The sequence below is a fragment of the Mytilus trossulus genome, unplaced genomic scaffold (genome assembly GCF_036588685.1).
Source record: "Mytilus trossulus isolate FHL-02 unplaced genomic scaffold, PNRI_Mtr1.1.1.hap1 h1tg000233l__unscaffolded, whole genome shotgun sequence".
In the NCBI taxonomy this organism is placed as follows: Eukaryota; Metazoa; Mollusca; class Bivalvia; order Mytilida; family Mytilidae; genus Mytilus; species Mytilus trossulus.
In genome coordinates this window covers 2,346,692-2,372,803 of record NW_026963314.1, presented here as the reverse complement: position 1 = coordinate 2,372,803, position 26,112 = coordinate 2,346,692, and the positions used below count along the sequence as shown (strand labels likewise).

Genomic DNA, 26,112 nt, shown 5'->3' with positions numbered 1-26,112 from the left:
ACCACTCACCCCTTGTAATAGTTCATGGATCTACTATACTGACTTAGCTTTGCGTTCCATAATATATATATATATTTTGGTGATATACCTCTTTCGTTTAAGCAATTCATCAAGACAAATTAAACAACTGCTTTTAGAACATGGAAGTACAAAAAAATGTGTTTCGTTACAACAAATTACTTAAAACCTTTAATAGTTTAATTTTGTCATAGAAAAACATATTTGGTTTGGAAAGTTGTCTCTACTACAAGAAATCTATTCGCAATATAAATGTGTACATTGATGTTGTTTACAGAGTCAGTTAATTTAGAATACGATTAGTGTTAACTTATCGACCCTTTAACCACTCTGATCAGATCGTTAGATATTGTGTCTATTGGTAAAAACATTGATTTCGTAATAAATAAATTTCTCCCGCTTTCATTACCCTGTTTATACATGTGTTTATTGCTTGGGGAACTCGGGGTAACCGGAGAAAACTATCGACCTACGACAGGAAAAATGTCAATCCTAGTCAATACGGAATAATGTGCAAAATATAACAAGTAGAGAGAAAAAGGGAGGCTCCGAGCTAGAATAATACAGCATTGCGACACTCAATGGTTACAATTGTCAATGACTGCTTGTATAAAATGTGTTACTCTTTTATTTTATTTTCAATATAAATAAGAAGATGTAGTATTAATAAAAGACAACTCTCCGTCCATATCACATTGTATAAAATAATTATAGGTCAATGTTCGGCCTTCAACACGGAGCCTTAGCAAGCTATAAATGGCGGTTTGCTATATTTTTCGTGATCTTATCTAAATCTTGTGGTTTTATCTTTCGTTTCCCTTGATACGTCAATGTCTTTATTTAAAATATATCCATGTACATAATCATTGTCCGTCTGCAATTGACACTTCTAAATCCGCTTTTGATTTTTTATTCACTTCATTTGTCGTGTAACTATTTCCCAAAGAATTATTTTTGTTTTTTTCATTAATTTCTTTTTCCAAATCATCTTTTTCCAGATCAGAATTGTACGGAAGATCAAAATGCTGTATCACGTTCGGGGATGGAAATCTCTTCCTCGTCGCTCTCTTAATTGGAGGCAATTTAACTCCGTTTACTCCTGTCGAAGCTGGTGGAATCATATTGACCACACCTTTGTAAAGTGAGTCTTGTACTTTAATCCAAGCGTTTTTTTTCTTCTGTTCTAGTCGGAATTTTGGCATTGCAATATGAAGTCGGGTGTTAAGGTACAGATAAATGGCCATCAATGTCACGAGTAAACTACCACACGTCACAACATATCCAAACACCTGGAAAATCGTATGACATCGTGGATCTGCATTTATACCTGAAAACAAAGATATTGAAAATTGTACATAAATAAAAGAGGGACGAAAGATATCGGGGGGTCATTCAACGTCATAGCTCGAAAAAAAAACCAAACGCCATAGCCAAAAAAGAAAACTACAAGCAGACAAACAGTAGTAAACAAGAAACAAAATTGGAAACTAAATACTAAGCAACAAGAATAGAACCCCACCAAAAAAACTGGGGTGATTCCAGGTGCTCCGGAAGGGTTAGCAGATTCTGCTCCACATGTGGAACCTGTAGTGTTGCCTATGTTATTACAAATCCGACATATATTGTCTTTTTTGTTAGGTCACATGTGTTAAAAGGGATCAGGATCACAGTAACGACATAAGAAGCGTATCCAATATCATCTGTGACACGGATAATCCATAACGACCAACCAACTCGTAATGGCGCCCGTAAAACTTACATGATTTGAATATCTATAAAATTATACTTGACACATTCCCCATTTTCATTCTCAATTTCATTGAACGGGATTGGTCAATTACATTATATCCCCCCCCCCCCCCCCCCTTGGTTTACACTTCGATAAGCCATGTTTTCCGAAACTACTTTCATAAACTTGAGTGATCTATTCATGTGCTACACACATTCATAAATGGATCCCGGTATTTTCAGTAAATTGAGATTATAAAGCAAAAAAACATAACAGGAGACTTGTTTCTATTTTAATGCATATATAACAGAAAAGAAATAATTGATTTCCGACGGTTTGTTAATAAAAAGCCCGACCTCCAAACGAAAAAGATATGTTGTCAATCTAGAAATCAAGCATCTTGATAATGTCAGCTTCAGAGAACTTTTTGTTTGAATAAGAGTGTGTTTTTACAAAGAAATTGTGATCTCTCCTGACGAAAGATACTCCAGTGATATATATATAAATCGGCTATTCATTTAATCAACTCTTTCAATTTTTCTTTTAGTTTGGCAAGGGGAAAACATGTGTTTCAAAATGTAAAGTCAAATGTTTTAACACACGTGTTCTAAGACCCCGTTCACACTAGGTCATTTTTATCGATTTAAACTAGACCGGTTCTCTTTAGATCGGTTTAAGGGCTAATGTGAACGCATTGAATCGATCTTCAATCGGTCTAAACTAAAACACCAAAAAAGGTAGTTTAGTTTGAATCGATCTAAAGTAAACCGATCTTACTTTAGATGTGAACGCATAGATCTGTTTAAACTAGTACGATTGCATCGAAATAACGAATGCGCATGTGTAGCGGCACATCTATCTCAAAGGTTCGTTGTTTAACCCATATTTCTCTGCTAAAAGACCTTTTAAACGAACTGAAAACATGTTGTCTTCGCCGTAGCATAGATTTGCGAAATCTGTGTCGTCTTTTATTCTGTTGGTTTTTTTCTTTGTGGGAACCACAGTATTTCCGGCGTCGTGTTGTGACTTCGTTGCTACAGTTATTTTTTTCAACATTAAACGGAAAACTGCAATACATGTAACACCATTATCAAAATGTTAACTTGTGATTCAAGAGAAACAATAAAATTATCCATTTTTTTCCCAAGTGCGTGTATCAGTGTATCAACACATGAATTTTATAAATAATTTCTATTTATACACAGTGTTTACAGTTTTACGGGCAAAAAGGTTAGATCGATTGCGTTTTTAATTGCAGTGTGAACGCAGTGGTTCAGATTAGTAGACCGATAAAGATCGTTATGATTAAAGATAATGTGAACGCTAACTGGTTTTATTTAGATCGATTCAGATTAGATCGATAAAAAAAAATGCTAGTGTGAACGGGTCTCAAGTTTGGCATAACAAACTACGTATTAAATAGGAACATCTTGATAACAAGATTACCGAGCGGCAAAGACATTCTCATTACTGGGCGTCCGTCGTTGTCGTCGTCGTCTGTCGTCGTTAACAATTTTTCAAACATCTTCTCCTCTGAAACTACTGAATGGATTTGGATGAAACTTAGCATGATTGTTCCTTAGATTATCGTGCACAAAGTTTGTGCTTCGATTTTTGATACGTCTAAAAACATGGCCGCCGTTACTTAAAACTGAACATAGGGGTCAAATGCATTTTTTGGCTTATATCTCAAAAACGAAAGCATTTAGAGCAAATCTGACATGGGGGTAAAAATGTTCATTAGGTCAAGATCTATCAGCCCTGAAATTTTCAGATGAATCAAAGAACCCATTGTTGGGTTGCTGCCACTTAATTGGTAATTTTAAGGAAATTTTGCAGTTTTTGGTCATTATCTTGAATATTATTATAGATAAAGATAAACTGTAAACAGCAAAAATGATCAGCTAAGTAAGATCTCCAAATAAGTTAATATGACCAAAATTGTCAAAGGGTTATTGTCCTTTAACATGTTTAATGACAATTTTTCACAATTTGTTCATCATATTTGCTAACTTTAAAAAATCTTCTCCTCTAAAACTACTCAACCAAATTCAACCAAACTTCAACTGAATGATTAGTAGGGTGTATAAAATAAAGTTTGTGTTTTATTTTCTATTTCGTCAAAAAACATGGCCGTCATGGCTAAAAATAGAACACAGGGTAAAATGCAGTTTTTGGCTTATATCTCAAAAACTCCTGCATTTAGAACAAATAAGACAAGAAGTTAAAGTATTTATTAGGTCGAGGTCTACCTGTCCTGAAATTTTCAGCCGAATTGGGTAACTGGTTTTTCAGGTATAATGCCCCTGAATTGATGATTTTAAAGAAATTTTGCAGTTTTTTGTTATTATCTTGAATATTATTATAGATACAGATAAACTGTATATAGCATAATATTAAGCAAAGTAAGATCTACAAATAAGTCAATTTGACCAAAATTGTCAATTGACCCCTTAAGGAGTTATTGCCCTTTAAAGACTTTTTTCACAATTTGTTCATCATGTTGACTTACTTTAAAAAATCTTCTCCTTTGAAACTGCTGTATCAATTTCAGCAAAACTTGGGCTAAATGAGTTTCAGAGTATCTAGTACAAATTTTATATTTTATTTCCTTGTATGTCAAGAAACATAGCTCCTATGGCTAAAATAGAACAAAGGAGAAAATGATTTTTTTTTTGCTTTTGAAGAAAATAGGACGATTCAAAGAACATTTAAATAAATTGAAAAGCCAAAATAATCATTGATGAGAGATTTAACCAAAAAAATTAAGGCGAGCGATTCAGGCTCTTGAGAGCCTCTTGTTTTGTGAACACTGAGTTCGGTAACATATTAAGTAACACGCATTCTTAACATTTAATTAAAGAACAAACTGATGTTCTAACAATATCTATCAAAATTAGTTAGTGTCTGAATCAAATACATTCCATATACTATACTGACCTGGGATGTTTCCACAAGGATCATAAGGACAGTTTTCATCTTGGAATATTGTCGCTCTTTGTACTATAATGATATAAATAATTTATTTCAATTTTTACTGTCATTAAACATATATTTTATAACAACTAGAACACACCCGTGAAATCGCGGGTCCGTGATTGAATTAAAGTATATAACCATGCGTAAGTCTTATTGTAGTATTGGTATTTTCATCTGATAAAGTCATGCCGATTATAAGATGCACAGTTTTCTCTGCTTTCAAAATCTTTCTGCTTGAACCTGTCGACCTGGAACTTATCAATTAATATTGGTAATATTAATTATTTGGAAATCAAAAGGTCCTTGAATGGAGTATTTTTTAATCAACAGCATTGTCCTACAGTTGAACTCTTTGATTCGCTGTTTTACGTCATGCCCGCTAACATATTGAAAACTACGCCTTACAGATTTTTAGTATTCGTATGGTCATCTTAGAAAGTCTTACTAATTAAATTACTACAATAGGGAACAAATTGACAATGATTGAATTTAGTAGTGTCAAGCCTGTGATTATGACCCGTCTAATATATGTAGCATCCTAAATATTACTTTTGGCCTGTCAGATGCGGAACGTACAGATAAGGTAATAGGTAACAGGTGAATGGTAAGCGGAAGAAGGGATCCCGTAGACCGCCCTACGTCACGATTCATGAATTATGCATATTCTATTTATAGGCTATTTATAAACGATTCTGAAAATACTTATTCTAAAAATAGAATATTCTCAACATGTACAACTATTAAAAAAAAACGACTCAAAATCATTAACTTTCATGTAACACGGTGAATTTGCTTTATTTATTTTTTATCACATGAAAAAAAGGAAAATGTACCGCATTACAGTAGCATATATCATTGTGAAAATATGATATACAGATTCCTTTTTAAAATACATACATTGTATGATACATTTGATATAGATATGATCAACAGTAGTACTTTAAAAGTGCCTTAATTATGTTGTAAAGACCTGCAAATGTCACATGCACGTGGTCCCATGGCTTTGGATGTACTATGGAATTAATAATATTTGTATTATCCTTTTAAAAGAGTATTTTTATGTAGGCAAATTGAAAAAAAGATATAGCCTACACATGTTAAACATGTTACACGTACTAAATTAAGGCTTTACAGGAGTGTGAGAGGATGTTTAAACTGGTCTGCGTTTAAAGAAACGAATCTGTAATCTGACCCCCTGTTGTCTGACCATTCTACTATAGCGTGACGTTCTATAGGAACCATTGTTACTTGTTTACAATAAAGCTATGTGAGGGCGTTCTACATGATCCCCTGTTGTATGAACCCTGTATATTTACTACAGAACGTTCTATAGGATTCCTTATATTGTTTGTTTATCATGTATACACTAAAGGACGTTCTACAGGATCCCCTGGGCAGTCTACAGGATCCATTGTTGTCTGAATATTATATACATATATATCTAGTATAGTATATAACGTTCTATAGGAACAAGTTTCTGGTCAGGATTCTTCTGAAAAAGCTCATACCAAATTTAAGAAATACATTCTTGGTGTAAACAGAAAGTCAAGTAATATAGCTGTAATGTCAGAGATTGGTAGATTTCCTTTATATTTTACTATAATTTTATCAATGTAAAAATATTGTCATATATAAAATAAAAAAAAGAAGATGTGGTATGATTGCCAATGAGACAACTATCCACAGAGACCAAAATGAAACAAATATTAACAACTATAGGTCACCATACGGCCTTCAACAACGAGCAAAGCCCATACCGCATAGTCAGCTATAAAAGGGCCCGATAAGACAATGTCTTTGTTCTAATTACATTTCTAACAATTGTTATAATTTTATAAATTTAAAATCTTCTAAATTTTTATGGCTCTTGACTCAAAACATGTTACTCTTATGGAAAAACTGGGCTGTTCTATTGGTGACTGTTTTGAATTAAGGAGATCAAGTATGAACTCTGACACTAAGTCAAGTAAACAATTTGAGAATAAATACATATATAATGTAATTTTATTATTTTTTGGCTTGATTCTGACCAATGCTCATTTTCCAAATATATATGTGTACGCCTCTATTATTGTTGTTGTTACCAATTATGTAAATCAATTGTATCTGATTTAATGCCTTTTATGGGCACTGTAATTTTGGAGAAAAAATATATATGGGATCTCATATTGTTTGTGTATTATACTAAATGGCGTGTTCTCTAGATCCCCTGTTGTCTGAATATTATATATTAACTATATAACGTTCTATATGATACCCTATTGTTTGTTTTTGATGTATCTACTAGGCTAAGAGAACGTTCTAAAGAATCGCCAGTTGTTTGTTTATTATGTTTATACTAGAGGACTCTCTACAGGATCCCTTGGTCGGTCTTTGGGATCCCCTGTTTTCTCAACATTATATATAAATTATAGAACGTTCTATATGATACCCTATTGTTTGTTTCTAGTGTATCTACTAGGCTAAGAGAACGTTTTACAGGATCCCCTGTTTGTTTTCAAGTGTATACTATAGGGCGTTCTACAGGATCCCTTGTTTTCTCAACATTATATATATACTATAAGACGTATATGATCCCCTGTTGTTTGTTTTTCAAGTATATACTATAGGGCGTTCTACAGAATACCTGAGCGATCTACAGGATACCCTGTTTATAAAAATTATGCATTTAAGATAGTACTTTCAATATGTTCCCCTGTTGTTTGCCTATCATGTATATACTATAAGGCTTTCTATAGAATCCCTTGGTTGGTCTACAGGATCTTCTCTTTTTCAACATTATATATCTACTATAAGACGTTCTATAGGGTCCCCTGTTGTTTGTTTAATATGTTTATACTATAGGGCGTTCTACAGTATCCCCTGGGTGGTCTACAGGATCCTCTTTTGTTAAAATATTATGAATCTGAGATAGGAAATTATATAGGTTCCTCTGTTATTTGTTTTTCAGGTAGATACTAAAGGGCTTTTAAGATCCCTTGGGCGGTCTGCAGGATCCCCTGTTTTCTCAACATTATTTATTTACTATAAGACGTTCTACAGGTTCCCCTGTTGTTTGTAGTTCATCTTTATACTATAGGGCGTTCTACAGTATCCCCCGGGCGGTCTGCAGGATCCCCTGTTTTCTTAACATTAATTATCAACTATAAGACATTCTATAGGATCCCCTTTTTTGTTAATCAAGTATATACTAAAGGGCGTTCTACAGGATCCCTTGGGCGGTCTGCAGGATCCCCTGTTGTTTATTGTTCGTGTTGATACTATAGGGCGTTCTATACTATCCCCTGGGCGGTCTGCAGGATCCCCTGTTTTCTCAACATTATTTATTTACTGTAAGACGATCTACAGGATTCCCTGTTGTTTGTTTTTCAAATGTATACTATATATAAGGCGTTCTACAGGATCCCCTAGGCGGTCTGCAGGATCCCCTGTTTTCTCAACATTAATTATCTACTATAAGACGTTCAATAGGATCCCCTTTTTTTGTTAATCAAGTATATACGAAAGGGCGTTCTACAGGATCCATTGGGCGATCTGCAGGATCCCCTGTTGTTTATTGTTCGTGTTTATACTATAGGGCGTTCTACAGTATCCCCTGGGCGGTCTGCAGGATGCCCTGTTTTCTTAACATTATTTATTTACTGTAAAACGATCTACAGGATTCCCTGTTGTTTGTTTTTCAAGCGTATACTATAGGGCGTTCTACAGGATCCCCTAGGCGGTCTGCAGAATCCCCTGTTTTCTCAACATTATATATCTACTATAGGACGTTCTTTGGGGTCCTCTGTTGTTTGTTGTTCATCTTTATACTACAGGGCGTTCTACAGTATCCCCCTGGCGGTCTGCAGGATCACCTGTTTTCTCAACATTAATTATCAACTATAAGACGTTCTATAGGATCCCCTTTTTTTGTTAATCAAGTATATACTAAAGGGCGTTCTACAGGATCCCCTAGGCGGTCTGCAGGATCCCCTGTTTTCTCAACATTATATATCTACTAAAGGACGTTCTATGGGGTCCTCTGTTGTTTGTTGTTCATCTTTATACTACAGGGCGTTCTACAGTATCCCCCGGGGGGTCTGCAGGATCCCCTGTTGTTTATTGTTCGTGTTTATACTATAGGGCGTTCTACAGTATCCCCTGGGCGGTCTGCAGGATACCCTGTTTTCTCAACATTATATATATATATCTACTATAGGACGTTATATAGGGTCCTCTGTTGTTTGTTGTTCATCTTTATACTATATGGCGTTCTACAGTATCCACCGGGCGGTCTGCAGGATCCCCTGTTTTCTCAACATTAATTATCTACTATAAGACGCTCTATAGGATCCCCTTTTTTATAATCAAGTATATACTAAAGGGCGTTCTACAGGATCACTTGGGCGGTCTGCAGGATCCCCTGTTGTCTTAACATTATATATCTACTATAGTACGTTCTATAAGACCCCCTGTTGTTTATTTTTGTTGTTCATGTTTATACTATAGGGCGTTCTACAGTTTCCCCTGGGCGGTCTACATGATCCCCTGTTTTCTCAACATTAATTATGTACTATAAGACGTTCTTTAGGATCCCCTGTTGTTTATTTTTCAAGTATATACTATAGGGCGTTCTACAGGATCCCCTGTTGTCATATATCTACTATAGGACGTTCAGAAGACTGTTTTTCAAGGCTATACTATTGGGCGTTCTACATGATTCCATTGCACGGTCTACAGGGTCCCCTGTTGTTTATGAAAATTATGCATTTAAGATAGGACATTCTTAAGGTTCCCCTGTTGTTTATTTATCATGTATATACTATAAGGCTTTCTACAGGACCACTTGGTTGTTCTGCAGGATACCCTGTTTTCTCAACATTATATAAATACTATATGACGTTCTATGATCTCCCTGTTGTTTGTTGTTCGTGTTTATACTATAGGGCGTTCTCTAGTATCCCCTGGGCGGTCTGCAGGATTCCCTGTTTTCTCAACATTATTTATTTACTATAAGACGTTCTACAGGTTCCCGTGTTGTTTGTTTTTTCAAGTGTATTCTATATATAGGGCGTTCTACAGGATCCCCTAGGCGGTCTACAGGATCCCCTGTTTTCTTTAAATTATATATCTACTATAGGATGTTCTATAGGGTCCCCTGTTGTTTATGTTTATACTATAGGGCGTTCTACAGTATCACCTGGGTGGTCTACAGGATCCTCTTTTGTTAAAATAGTATGCATCTGAGATAAGAAATTCCATAGGTTCCCCTGCTATTTGTTTTTCAGGTAGATACTAAATGGCGTTCTACAGGATCCCTTGGGCGGTCTACAGGGTCCCCTGTTGTTTATGAAAATTATGCATTTAAGATAGGACATTCTAAAGGTTCCCCTGTTGTTCAATTATCATGTATATACTATAAGTCTTTCTATAGGATCACTTGGTTGGTCTGTTGGTCTATAAGACGTTCTATATGATCCCCTGTTGTTTGTTGTTCATGTATATATTATAGGGCGTTCTACGGTATCCCCTGTTTTTTTTTCAAGTGTATACTATTGGGCGTTTCTACAGGATTCTGTAGGCGATCTACAGGATCCCCTGTTTTCTCAACATTATACATCTACTATGGGACGTTCTATATAGGTTAGACTGTTGTTTGTTGTTCTTGTTCTTACTATAGGGCGTTCTACAGTATCCTCTGGGCGGTCTGCCGAATACCCTCTTTTCTCAGCATTATTTATCTACTATACGACGTTCTATAGGATCCCCTGTTGTTTGTTGTTCATTCACTTGGCGGTCTACACAATCCCCTGTTGTCTGAACATTATACATTTACTAAAGGACGTCCTATAAGAGCCCCTATCGATTGTTTTTCATGTTTATACTACAGGTCGTTCTACAGGATCCTCTTTTGTTTAAAAGTATCCATCTGAGATAGGAAATTCTGTAGGTCCCTCTGTAGTTTGTTTTTCATGTATATACTATAAGGCTTTTATGATCCCTTGAGCGGTCTGCAGGATCTCCTTTTTTCTCAACGTTAAATATCTAAAATAGGATCCCCTGCTGGTGTTGTTCGTGTTTATTTTATAGGGCGTTCTACAGTATCCTATTTTGTCTGAACATTATATATCTACTATAAAACGTTTTATAGAATCCCATATATTGTTTGTTTATTATGTATATATTAAAGGGCGTTCTACGGGATCCCCTGTTGTCTGAACATTATATATCTACTATAGAACGTTTTATATGATCCCCTATTGTTTGTTTATCGTGTATATACTAAGGGGCGTTCTACAGGATCCCCTGGGCGGTCTACAGAATCCCCTGTTGTCTGAACATATATTTACTAAAGGACGCTATACAGGGTCCCCTGTTGTTTGAATATTATACATCTACTATGGGACGTTCTATATAGGTTAGACTGTTGTTTGTTTTTCATGTATATATTACAGGGCGTTCTACATGATCCCCTGAACATCCAAGGGTCGGTCTTCGGGATAGGTTAATAGTTGTGTATCTGCTATAGGGCGTTCCATGTAGAATCCCCGAAGGACATTCTTTGGGATAACCGGGTCGGTCTATAGGAGCCTTGTTGTTTGTGCACCATGTATATCTATTAGAGGGCGTTCTATAAGATCCCTTGTGGTTTAATAATTATGTATCTGCTATAGGGCGTTCTATTGGATCCTTGGGGCGGTCTATAGGATCCCCTGTTGGTTGTTCATCATGTATCTATAACAGGTTATTCTATAGAATCCCCAGGTCGGTGAAAATGATTCCTGTTGTTTGTTAAACATGTTTCTTCCAGAGGGTGTTTTATAAAATGCCAGGGTCGGTCTATATAGGAGCCCTGTGGTTTAATAGTTGTGTATCTGTATATGGCGTTCTATAGGATTCCCGGGGTGGTCTATAGGATCCCATTGTTTGGTTATCATGTATTCACTAGATTTATCTACTAGAGAGCGTTTTAATTGATCCCCTGTTGTGTCTATAGGATAACCTGTTATGTTATAATCGTGTATCTGCTATATGATCCCCTGTTGTTTGTTCAACATGTTTCTTCTAGAGGGTGTTCCATAAACCCCAGGGTCGGTCTATAGGAGCCCTGTATTTTTTTCATCATGTATCTATTAGAGGGCGTTATATATATGCTCCCATGGGCGGTCGATATGACCCCCTGTGGTTTAATAGTTGTATATATGTATTGGGCGTTCTATAGGATGTCCTGTTGGTTGTTAATCATGAATATATAACAGGTTGTTTTATAGGATCCCCTGGGCGGTCTATAGGACCCCGTATTGTTTTATAATCGCTCATCTGCTATAGGGAATTCTTTGGGATCCCCGGGTCGGTCCATAGGATCCTCTGTTGTTTGTTCAACATGTTTCTTCTAGAGGGTGTTCCATAAAATCCCAGGGTCGGTCAATAGGAGCCCTGTAGTTTTTTCATCATGGATCTATTAGAGGGCGTTATATATATGATCCCATAGGCGTTCCATAGGATCCATTGTGGTTTAATAATTGTGTATCTGCTATAGGGCGTTCTATTGGATCCCCGGGGCGGTCTATAGGATCCCCTGTTGGTTGTGCATCATGTATCTATAATAGGTTGTTGTATACGATCCCCTGGGCGGTCTATAGGATCCTGTTTTGTTTAATAATCGCGCATATTCTATAGTGCGTTCTATAGGATCCCCGGGTCTGTCTATAGAATCCCCTATTGCATTGTTGAATTACCTTGCATCTGCTATATAGCGTTCTATGGTATCCCTTTCAAAGGGCGAGGGTGCATATTGTTATTGGTTGGTTTTTTTTCTGTTTTTTTTTCTTTTTCACCAGAATTTTATTGTCCCGACAAGTTCTCGGAAAAGGATAGACACATTCATATTTATGGAATTATGGCATAATGTAAACCATTATATAAAGTTGTGCTTTTTAATAATGGGATGGTCCAAGATGGTCTCGCTTACTATAAACACTGGTCAACAGTTTTTTTTTAATGTTTTTTGTATATAATTATAGTATTCCTGAGCATAGAACCATGATATTCAATATACAAAGTAGGTTTCAACCATTTGTATGATCCTCAGAACTACATGTACCTAGCAGTAGGTAGTTGTGTTTTTTTAGTATACATTTTATTTCAAAATTGCTGACGGTAACCTAGCAATGACAAGGTCACAGTGTGGGAACGGAACTGTACGGTTTTCTAATTGATCATTTGGGAAACTGTCAAGCGGGGCTCCGACATTTGCAAAATAACAAGTTTCTTGATGGAAACTTTGATGAACTCTTATGCAACTATACAACGTTTCTGTTTCAAGTTTTGATATCTAAAACATTCTTTATGTAAATATGAACCAATAAAATGATAAGAAACATATATGCACCCAAACGTGTTCCTTAGAATGGTGGAGCTCCGTGTAAAACGATAAAAATTGTCACACAACAGCGATCAAAACTGTCAAATATACATCGAAAATCAATGTTTGCTACCTGCATTTTCACATGTACCTTTTCTGATTTATAGTCTTACCTGTCTGAAAGTTTCAAAGCCATTGTCCCAGTAGAAATCCAAATATATGCATTTTCTCAATGTCGGATATTTTTATTGACTGTACAATCGCTTGCACGTTTACTGTAATATCACTCGGAGCCTTCCTGTACAATCACTTTGAGCTTTCCTGAAGAATTGCTTGGCCAAATATATTATTGCATTGTTTGTTTCTTGCTGTCCTATTATAGTTATGCGTTTGCTTTTCTACATTGGCTGGAGGTATAGGGGAGGGTTGAGATCTCATAAACATGTTTAACCCCGCCGCATTTTTGCGCATGTCCCAAGTTAGGAGCCTCTGGTCTTTGTAAGTCTTGTATTATTTTAATTTTAGTTTCTTGTGTACAATTTGGAAATTACTATGGCGTTCATTATCACTGAACTAGTATATAATGTGTAGGGGCCAGCTGAAGGACGCCTCCGAGTGCGGGTATTTCTCGTTACATTGAAGACTTGTTGGTGACCTTCTGCTGTTGTTTTTTCTATGGTCGGGTTGTTGTCTTTTTGATACATTCCCCATTAATTCCATTCTCAATTTTATCTATGGTATTTGAAGTGAAAATAAGCACAAAACAATTCATTTTGACAATTAAGATTCTATCAAGGAACCCTTTTAAGGTGACTATATCAGAGGCAAAAACAAAATGTGTACAATAGATATAAAAAAGGTGTTGTATGATTGCAGAGAGACAACTTTCCAAAAAAGTCCAAAAAGACACAGAAACTACCAACTATATGTCACCGTGCGGTCGTCAACAATGAACAAAGCCCATACCGCATAGTCAGCTATAAAATGCCCCGAAATAACAATGCAAATCGAGAAAACAAACGGCTTATTTATGTACAAAAAATGAACGAAAAACAAATACGTAACACCTAAGCAAACAACCACTGAATACGTATACAAGACAAAAGAAAAGGACAGTACAAAATAAAAATATAAAAAAAAAAATAATCCTCGTACAAAAATAAATATTTATATATACCGACAGGTGACTAGATTCTAAAAGAGTAATTAGCATATTTTGAATTTTACTTAATATATTATTTACCAGCAATTTAAAAAAAGATAATAAATACATATTTGAACAATACAACAAAGATTTTTTTATTAAAGGATCGGGATATTGTAACTTGATAAAGGAATTCGAATGTGGAATGGTGGTAGCTAACCACTGATCCAAGAAAAGACACGTATATGTAAATAAACATGATATTAAAATGAAAAGATGTGGTACAATTTCAAATGAGATGTCTGTGTATTACAAGCTATAGCTACTGGTAGAAAAAGCTCCACTAAATCAAATTGTATCTAGGGTGGGAGAGGACTTGATACCTGAAAGACAGAGAAAACAAAAAATCCTTCAACATGATTTTTTTTTATATCAATGTCATGATTCGGGAACCTTTCAATATTCTGCAACTATATAGCATCCGACAAAGGAACGAAACAGTTTTTGTTTTTAGTGAGAATAACATTTTATCAAACCTCATTTATATTTTCAATATAAAAATAAGGAGATGTGATATAATTGTCAAATTTCAAAAAAAATAAATAGATGTAAGCAGTTATAGTCGGCTATAAAAGGTCCCGACATGAAAAATAAGAATCAATACCTTTCGAATTTAACTGACGGTCTAATTCATAATAAAACAATTTACGAGAAACATATATGACAGACATGAACCATGTAACGACAACCACTGAACTACGGGCTCTTGACTTGGAACAGGTACATAAAGAAATTGGCAGGACGTCCACAAAATAAAAAAAAATCGAAAAAAATGGGGTTTCAACCACCGAAATTCCCTCTCCCCGCATACCGGATACCGTCTAATGCAGGCTGCATCCATTCAAATAAAAGCTTCAAACATCAGTAACACTTTTGAGTGTGTAATTTAGTTTTAACAAAAATGATTACAATTCCAAAAAATTAACTGTAGTGTAAGTTATTAAATCGTATCAGAAAAAGGAGAGAAAAATCATGTCCGACATAAAAAAAATAACCAGGGATCCTATAGACCGCCCCGGGATCCTATATAATACCGTATAGCAGCTACACGATTATTAAACAAGAAGTGATCCTATAGACCCAACAGGGGATCATATAGAACGTTCTCTAATAGATACATGAAAAACAAAGAACAGGGGAACCTATATAATTTCATATCTCAGATGCATATTTTAAAAAAAAAAAGGGGATTCTGTAGAACGCCCAGGGGATCCTGTAGAACGCCCGATAGTATAAACATAAAAACAATCAACAGGGCATCCTGTAGACTGCCCAGGGGATCCAATAGAACGCCTTTTAATATATAAATAATAAACAAACAATATAGGGGATCCTATAGAACGTCATATAGTAGATTTATAATGTAAAGACAACAGGGAATCCTGTAGAGCGCCCAGGGGATCCTGAAGAACGCCCTATAGTATGAAAAACAATCAACAAGGGGTCTTATAGAACGTCCTTTAATGATATATAATGTTCAGACAACAAGGGATCCTGAAGACCAACTAGGGGATCCTGTATAACGCCCTTTAGTATATACTTGATTAACAAACAAAAGGGGATCCTATAGAACGTCTTATAGTAGATATATTATTTTGAGAAAACAAGGGATCATGTAGACCGCCCAGGGGATCCTGTAGATCGCCCTATAGTATATACTTGAAAAACAAACAACAGGGGGCCCTATAGAACGTCTTATAGTAGATATATTATGTTTGGCAAACAGGGGATCCTATAAACCGTCCAGGGGATTCTGTAGAACGCCCTTTAGTATATAAATGAAAAACAAACAACAGGGGATACTTTGGAACGTCTTATAGTAGATATATATATTTTTAAACAAACGGGAATCCTATAGACCGCCCACTGGATCCTGTAGAACGCCATTTAATATATACCTGATTAACAAAAAAATAGGGGATCCTATAAAACATCTTATAGTAGATATATTATGTTCAGACAACAGGGGAATCTGTAGAATGCCCTATAGAATATACCTGAAAAACAAACAACAGGGGGGCCTATAGAACGTCTTATAGTAGATCTATTATGATGAGAAAACAGGGGATCCTGTAGACCGCCCAGGGGATCTTGTAGAACGCCCTATAGTATATACTTGAAAAACAAACATCAGGGGATCCTGTAGAATGTCTTGTAGTAGATACATAATGTTGAGAAAGCAGAGGATCACACAGACCGACCAAGAGATTCCGTAGAAAGTCCTCTAGTAGATACATCAAAAATAAACAATAGGGTATCCTATAGAACGTTCTATAGTTTATATATAATGTTCAAACAAAAGGGAATCCTGTCGACTACCTAGGGGATCCTATTGAACGCCCTATATAATATACATGATAAACAAACTACATGTACATGGGATCCTATAGAACGTCTTATAGCAGATAAATAATGATGAGAAAACAGGTGATTTTTAAGAACGCCCTATTGTATAAACATGAAAAGCAATCAACAGGGGGTCTTAGGAACGTCCTATAGTAGATATATAATGTAAAGATAACAGGGTGTCTTTTAGACCGCCCAAGGGATCCTGTTGATCGCCCTTTAGTATATACATGATTAACAAACAATAGCGGATTCTATAGAACGTCTTATAGTAGATATATCATGTTGAGCAAACAGGGGATCCTGTAGATCGTTCCAGGGGATCATTTAGAACGCCCTTTAGTAGATATATATTTTTAAATAAACGGGGATCCTATAGACCGCCCAGGGGATCCTGTAGAACGCCCTATAGTATAAACATAAAATACAATCAACAGGGGATCCGATGGAACGCCCTTTAGTATATAAATAATAAACAAACAATATAGGGGATCCTATAGAACGTCCTACAGTAGATATATAATGTAAAGACAATAAGGGATCCTGTAGACCGCCCAGGGGAAGATTGTAGAACGCCCTATAGTATAAACATGAAAAACAATCAATAGGGGGTCTTATAGAACGTCCTTTAGTAGATTTATAATGTTCAGACAACAAGGGACCCTGAAGACCGCCCAGGGGATCCTGTAGAACGCCCTTTAGTATATACTTGATTAACAAAATATAGGGGATTTTTTAGAACGTCTTATAGTAGATATATTATGTTGAACAAACAGGGGATCCTGTAGAACGTTCTATAGATTTTATATAATGTTCAGACAAAAGGGGATCCTGTAGACTACCTAGGGGATCCCATCGAACACCCTCTAGAATATACATGATAAACGACAACAAGGGATCCTATAGAACGTCTTATAATAGATAAATAATGATGAGAAAACAGGTGATCCTTTAGAACGCCCTATTATATAAACATGAAAAACAAACAACAAGGGGTCTTATGAACGTCCTATAGTAGATATATAATGTAAAGACAGAAGGGTATTCTGTAGACCGCCCAAGGGATCCTGTAGATCGCCCTTTAGTATTTACATGATGAACAAACAATAGGGGATTCTATAGAACGTCTTATAGTAGATATATCATGTTGAGCAAACAGGGGATCCTGTAGACCGCCCAGGGGATCCTGTAGAACGCCCTATAGTATATACTTGAAAAACAAACATCAGGGGATCCTGTAGAATGTCTTGTAGTAGATACATAATGTTGAGAAAGCAGAGGATCACACAGACCGACCAAGAGATTCCGTAGAAAGTCCTCTAGTAGATACATCAAAAATAAACAATAGAGTATCCTATAGAACGTTCTATAGTTTATATAAAATGTTCAAACAAAAGGGAATCCTGTAGACTACCTAGGGGATCCTATTGAACGCCCTTTAGAATATACATGATAAACAAACTACATCGGATCCTATAGAACGTCTTATAGTAGATAAATAATGATGAGAAAACAGGTGATTCTTTAGAACGCCCTATTGTATAAACATGAAAAACAATCTTATTAACGTCCTATAGTAGATATATAATGTAAAGATAACAGGGTATCTTGTAGACCGCCCAAGGGATCCTGCAGATCGCCCTTTAGTATACATGATTAACAAACAATAGGGGATTCTATAGAACGTCTTATAGTAGATATATCATGTTGAGCAAACAGGGGATCCTGTAGACCGTCCAGGGGATCATTTAGAACGCCCTTTAGTATATAAATGAAAAACAAACAACAGGGGATACTTAAGAACGCCTTTTAGTAGATATATATTTTTAAATAAACGGGGATCCTATAGACCGCTCAGGGGGATCCTGTAGAACGCCCTATAGTATAAACATAAAAAACAATCAACAGGGCATCCTGTAGACCGCCCAGGGGATCCGATAGAACGCCCTTTTGTATATAAATAATATACAAACAATATATGGGATCCGTTAGAACGTCCTATAGTAGATATATAAAGTAAAGACAACAGGGGATCCTGTAGACCGCCAGGGGATCCTGTAGAACGACCTATAGTATAAACATGAAAAACGGTCAATAGGGGGTCTTATAGAAAGTCCTTTAGTAGATATATAATGTTCAGACAACAAGGGATCACAAAGACCGCCCAGGGGATCCTGTAGAACGCCCTTTAGTATATACTTGATTAACAAAATATAGGGGATTTTTTAGAACGTCTTATAGAAGTTATATTATGTTGAACAAACAGGGGATCCTGTAGAACGTTCTATAGTTTTTATATAATGTTCAGACAAAAGGGGATCCTGTAGACTACCTAGGGATCCAATCGAACACCCTCTAGAATATACATGAAAAACGACAACAAGGGATCCTATAGAACGTCTTATAATAGATAAATAATGATGAGAAAACAGGTGATCCTTTAGAACGCCCTATTATATAAACATGAAAAACAAACAACAAGGGGTCTTATGAACGTCCTATAGTAGATATATAATGTAAAGACAGAAGGGTATTCTGTAGACCGCCCAAGGGATCCTGTAGATCGCCCTTTAGTATTTACATGATGAACAAACAATATGGGATTCTATAGAACGTCTTATAGTAGATATATCATGTTGAGCAAACAGGGGATCCTGTAGACCGCCCAGGGGATCCTGTAGAACGCCCTATAGTATATACTTGAAAAACAAACATCAGGGGATCCTGTAGAATGTCTTGTAGTAGATACATAATGTTGAGAAAGCAGAGGATCACACAGACCGACCAAGAGATTCCGTAGAAAGTCCTCTAGTAGATACATCAAAAATAAACAATAGGGTATCCTATAGAACGTTCTATAGTTTATATATAATGTTCAAACAAAAGGGAATCCTGTAGACTACCTAGGGGATCCTATTGAACGCCCTTTAGAATATACATGATTAACAAACTACATGGGATCCTATAGAACGTCTTATAGTAGATAAATAATGATGAGAAAACAGGTGATTCTTTAGAACGCCCTATTGTATAAACATGAAAAACAATCTTATTAACGTCCTATAGTAGATATATAATGTAAAGATAACAGGGTATCCTGTAGACCGCCCAAGGGATCCTGCAGATCGCCCTTTAGTATACATGATTAACAAACAATAGGGGATTCTATAGAACGTCTTATAGTAGATATATCATGTTGAGCAAACAGGGGATCCTGTAGACCGTCCAGGGGATCATTTAGAACGCCCTTTAGTATACAAATGAAAACAAACAACAGGGGATACTTAAGAACGCCTTATAGTAGATATATATTTTTAAATAAACGGGGATCCTATAGACCGCTCAGGGGATCCTGTAGAACGCCCTATAGTATAAACATAAAAAACAATCAACAGGGCATCCTGTAGACCGCCCAGGGGATCCGATAGAACGCCCTTTTGTATATAAATAATATACAAACAATATATGGGATCCTTTAGAACGTCCTATAGTAGATATATTAAGTAAAGACAACAGGGGATCCTGTAGACCGCCCAAGGGATCCTGTAGAACGACCTATAGTATAAACATGAAAAACGGTCAATAGGGGGTCTTATAGAAAGTCCTTTAGTAGATATATAATGTTCAGACAACAAGGGATCACAAAGACCGCCCAGGGGATCCTGTAGAACGTCCTTTAGTATATACTTGATTAACAAAAAATAGGGTATCCTATAGAACGTCTTATAGTAGATATATAATGTTCGGACAACAGGGGAATCTGTAGACCGCCCAGGGGATCCTGTAAAACGCCCTATAGTATATACTTGAAAAACAAACAACATGGGCCCTATAGAACGTCTTATAGTAAATATATTATGTTGAGAAAACAGGGGATCATGTAGACCTCCAAGGGGGTCCTGTAGAACGCCTTCCAGTACATACTTGAAAAACGAACAACAAGGGGTCCTATAGAACGTCTTATAGTAGATATATTATGTTGAGAAAACAGGGGATCCCGTAGACCGACCAGGGGATCCTGTAGAACGCCCTATAGTATATACCTGAAAAACAAACAACAGGGGGGCCCTTTGAACGTCTGATAATAGATATATTATGTTTAGAAAACAGGGGCTCCCATAGAGCGACCAGGGGATCCTGTAGAACGCCCTGTAGTATATACTTGAAAAACATACAAAAGGGGATCCTGTAGAACGTCTTGTAGTAGATACATAATGTTGGGAAAGCAGAGGATCACACAGACCGACCAAGGGATCCCGTAGAAAGTCGTCAGTAGATACATCAAAAACAAACAATAGGGTATCCTAAAGAACGTTCTATAGTCTATATATAATGTTCAGACAACAGGGGATCCTGTAGAACGTCCTTTAGTATATACATGATTAACAAACAATAGGGGATTCTATAGAACGTCTTATAGTAGATATATTATGTTGAGAAAACAGGGGATCCCGTAGACCGACCAGGGGATCCTGTAGAACGCCCTATAGTATATACTTGAAAAACAAACAACAGGGGGCCCTTTGAACGTCTGATAGTAGATATATTATGTTTAGAAAACAGGGGATCCCGTAGACCGACCAGGGGATCCTGTAGAACGCTCTGTAGTATATACTTGAAAAACATACAAAAGGGGATCCTGTAGAACGTCTTGTAGTAGATACATAATGTTGGGAAAGCAGAGGATCACACAGACCGACCAAGGGATCCCTTAGAAAGTCGTCAGTAGATACATCAAAAACAAACAATAGGGTATCCTAAAGAACGTTCTATAGTTTTTATATAATGTTCAGACAACAGGGGATCCTGTAGAACGTCCTTTAGTATATACATGATAAACAAACAATATAGGAGATCCTATAGAACTTTCTATAGTAGAAATATAAGGTTCAGACAACAGGGGATCATGTAGAACGCCCAGAAGAGCATGTAGAACGCCCTAATAGAACATGTAGCTTCATTATAAACAATTAACAGGGGAAACAAAGACCAGCACTCCCAACCCCACCACTACCACCACCCCCTCACACCTCGTAAAAGAAATGTCTAAGAACGTGTAAGCTACATGTTTTTTTTTCAATTTGCCTACATCAAAGTACTCTGTTAAGCGGATAATAACAATATTATTAACTCCAATTATATTCAAAGCCATGGGATCACGTGCATGGGACATTTGCAAGTCTTTACAACATAATTAAGGCACCACTACTGTGTGTCATATATATGTGAAATATCATATATATCTTAAAAAGGAATATGTATTTGCTTAATGAGGGCACAATGATATATGCTACTGTAATGCGGAACATTTTCCTATTTAAGACACCATTTCACGTTGAACGTGAAATAGTTTCTGACATGAACGTTGCACGAAAAATAAAGATTTTTTGCATGGTGAACCTTTTGTGATTGAGTCACTGTCCTCGTGTATATATTATGAACTTTTTATTTTACTTAATATTCCCTATTTAGTGTGTACACATTTATGATACAAATAATTTACAGCTTTTAAAAAAGTATATAAAGATATTCTGAATTTTTAAAATGCAAATAAAGGAACAACATCATTGGCCTTACCGCCTTATCATTTCTTATCACGGAAACAAAATTAAATCAATTTCGTTCTTGATCATGTTAACGATCCCTGTCTAGTGTTTGATTAAATTTTTTTAAATACTGAGCACGCAAATAAGCATTTGAATCACGAAGCACGTATAAAAATTACATAAGCAGAACATGTTGAACACCTATAGCTGTTTTGCACGACTGAACGTGAAATAAAAAGGTAAAAACACGTTGAACGTGAAATAAAAAAAACGCGATAACGTTCCACGAAAATAACCCTCTACCACTCTCTATGGAAGTTAATGATTTTGCATCGTCTTTTTTAAGATAGTTTTATATGTTAAGAAAATTTTATTTTTAGCATTAGTATTTTCCGAATCATTTAAAAATAGCCTATAAATAGAATATGCATAATTTATGAATCGTGACGTAGGGCGGTCTACGGGATCCCTTCTTCCGCTTACCCAGGTGAATATATATTATAATATTGGTATCGGTATCGGATTCGACCCGGAATTTGATTATTATTGGCAATATTAATTGTGTGGAAAACAAAAGGGTCTGGAGTAGTGTAATTTTTATTCAACACTATTGTCCGATATTAGTTATATATAAAGTTGAATTCTTGAATTTGTCGTTTTTACGTGATGACGGCTGACAAATTGGACCTCGTAATTTTAGTATTATAGATGTTTAAGGCAATTCAACACGTACCCTTGTCTTTCTTGTATATCAATTTAAAACAAATGTAAAACTTGGTAAATGTGGCGTAAATATCAAGAATAAAACTGCAAACATTGTTCGATAAAACTTCGTTTTCTTCTTGTACAGGTACCGGAACACTACCCAAACAGGAGAAAGGAAATAATGTTGATGTCCATAGCACGAAGAAGTGAAAAATTGAAGTATTTCCAAACAATCAAAGCTGGTATATAGACCAGATACATGTTAACAAGAAAAAAAGCATTACAAGTAGTACCAACAGGTCAAATTAACATGAAAGTACGATTTGAGAGTACTCGCAGTTACTGACAGCTATAGAAATATTTTTTTTTCTGACTCGACAAGTGCCTGTGATCAGAGACTAAAATCAACTTAAACACATATCAAGGATCTTGTATTTTAATATCATGGACAGTCAGAGCAGACATGACTTGTGTAATGCCAAAAATAAGGGGAAAACCTTTAAAAATAAGTTTGTATGTTCGTTGAGATAACACGGATCACATAGTGATTTACGCGCTTTAAGTACAATATAACTATAAAACTTAGGATTTGAAATATTCAAAACTTGAAATACCGTTGTTAATAAGTTTTCTACAGGTACATCCAAATTTACCAACCAAATCTTTGTATCTATGAAAGAATTTAGTAAAAGTTTTTAGTAACTTGAATATGGTAATGAAATCCCTGACTTAATAATTTACCAGTGATGCATTGATTAGGTTTTGAAATCTATGACATCACTACACACACGGGCTTAACGAACGAGTTGGGATAAACAAAAACAGTATGTAGGAGACAAAGGAACATCGCCGTCTATAAAAGGAAAATTAGCTATAGGGAATGAAATTCGTCTCTTTTGTAGGTACGTTAACATGAAAACATAACTTTCTATGTGAGGGCCATGACTTTTTCTTAAACTCAGTCGTCTTTTATTCTCGCTAGTGGAGTATGTACTTACAATTGTATGACGAAGGCTCGCTAGTGGAGTATGTACTTACAATTGTACGACGAAGGCTCGCTAGTGGAGTATGTACTTACAATTGTATGACGAAGGCTCGCTAATGGAGTATGTACTGAAAATTATAAGACGAAGGCTCGCTAGTGGAGTATGGGGGTGTACTTACAATTGTACGACGAAGGCTTGCTAGTGGAGTATGTACTTACAATTGTACGACGAAGGCTCGCTAATGGAGTATGTACTTAGAATTACATGACGAAGGCTCGCTAGTGGAGTATGTACTTACAATTGTACGACGAAGGCTCGCTAGTGGAGTATGTACTTACAATTGTACGACGACGGCTCGGTATTGGAGTATGTTATACTTACAATTGTACGACGAAGGCTCGGTAGTGGAGTATGTTATACTTACAATTGTACGACGACGGCTCGCTAGTGGAGTATTTTATACTTACAATTGTACGACGAAGGCTCGCTAGTGGAGTATGTACTTACAATTGTACGACGAAGGCTGGCTAATGGAGTATGTACTTAGAATTACATGACGAAGGCTCGCTAGTGAAGTATGTACTTACAATTGTACGACGAAGGCTCGGTAGTGGAGTATGTACTTACAATTGTACGACGACGGCTCGGTATTGGAGTATGTTATACTTACAATTGTACAACGACGGCTCGGTAGTGGGGTATGTTATACTTACAATTGTACGACGACGGCTCGGTAGTGGAGTATGTTATACTTACAATTGTACGACGAAGGCTCGCTAGTGGAGTATGTACTTACAATTGTACGAAGAAGGCTCGCTAGTGGAGTATGTACTTACAATTGTACGACGACGGCTCGGTAGTGGAGTATGTTATACTTACAATTGTACGACGAAGGCTCGCTAGTGGAGTATGTACTTACAATTGTACGACGAAGGCTCGCTAGTGGAGTATGTACTTACAATTGTACGACGAAGGCTCGGTAGTGGAGTATGTACTTAGAATTGTACGACGAAGGCTCGCTAGTGGAGTATATTATACTTACAATTGTACGACGAAGGCTCGGTAGTGGAGTATGTACTTACAATTGTACGACGAAGGGTCGCTAGTGGAGCATGTACTTACAATTGTACGACGAAGGCTCGGTAGTGGAGTATGTACTTACAATTATATGACGAAGGCTCGCTAGTGGAGTATGTACTTACAATTGTACGACGAAGGCTCGCTAGTGGAGTATGTACTTACAATTGTACGACGAAGGCTCGCTACAGACAGCTGCTCCCACTATACTGATGTCATGTTCAACTAAATAATCAAGAAACCAAACATTAGAACAACTACAATTAAAGGGGACATCACTCATGTCTAGAAACATTAGCGCATCTAATCCAGAAAATATGTTGGTGGGAAGCACTTGAAAATTGTTTCCTGCAATACTTAAGTTACGGACTAATGTATTTTGGGTGAACATATTGGCCTCTATAGAATTCAAACCAGTGTTCTTCAGCGTGATTGTTGTTACCGTTGTCAAAGGATTTAGGAAGCCAGATGCCAGCTCTCCAGTAATGATGGGAGAGTTATAGATTATGAATGTTCCTAGTGGAGATGGTGAACCAGATCTTGCAACATTTAATCCATTTAAACTGTTGGTTTGAGTAGCTCCAATAGAACCTCCTTCAATCTTGAAATAATTCAGCGTTCCGATATCGGCAAAAACGTTATCTGGTAAGTCCGATATAACACAATTGGTGATATAGAATTCCTGGATGTAATCCATACCCGTAAACGTTCCAGCACTTATATCCAATGTTCCGCCATTAACACATTCGATTTCTAGTAACGTTGGATAGTCAGTATCTATTGTTCCTGTATTGAATGAACTGAATCCAGAAAACGAGGGAGAACTTAACGTTCCTGATACGTTATAGATCCGGATTCTTTGAGGATCCGGGGAGGAGAAATCTGTCATTACAAGGGGAAAAGATACAGAATTAAACTCGCAATCAAAACGACCAATCAGACTGGCCGTGTCGTCCAAAGAACATCCTGATGGAGCTCCACTAAGTGCAAACTTGAATAAGTTAAAGAAATTTAAAATCAAACATAAAAATATCCGCGAGAACTTTTTGGAACACATCATAAAAAAAGTTTCAAAAACACTTTAACGAATATTTATAGATTAAATTTGCTTCTTCCAACTGAATATTAAGTTTGAAGACTGTCAAGAGGATTGAAATGTTTTCAATAAAATGTCATTA

The 26,112-nt window shown here is 36.3% G+C and overlaps 1 protein-coding gene across 1 annotated transcript; it reads right to left on the bottom strand.

Annotated features, from left to right (window-relative positions):
- Nucleotides 1–653: 653 nt before the first annotated feature.
- On the bottom strand, nucleotides 654–26,112 carry LOC134701208 (uncharacterized). The gene is made up of 3 exons (XM_063562345.1): nucleotides 25,100–26,112; nucleotides 4,688–4,750; nucleotides 654–1,345 (listed from the first exon to the last, which is right to left on the bottom strand). The coding sequence occupies exons 1-3, from the start codon at nucleotides 25,992–25,994 to the stop codon at nucleotides 882–884; spliced, it is 1,422 nt and encodes a 473-aa protein (XP_063418415.1). The 5' UTR covers nucleotides 25,995–26,112; the 3' UTR covers nucleotides 654–881.

Excerpts from the sequence above, each read along its gene's own strand:
- LOC134701208 (XM_063562345.1), bottom strand. The coding sequence starts at position 25,994 with ATGATGTGTTCCAAAAAGTTCTCGCGGATATTTTTATGTTTGATTTTA. Across the intron at positions 4,751-25,099 it reads CGAGCCTTCGTCGTACAATT|TACAAAGAGCGACAATATTC; the intron begins GTAAGTACATAC and ends ATATCATTATAG. Across the intron at positions 1,346-4,687 it reads TCCTTGTGGAAACATCCCAG|GTATAAATGCAGATCCACGA; the intron begins GTCAGTATAGTA and ends CTTTGTTTTCAG.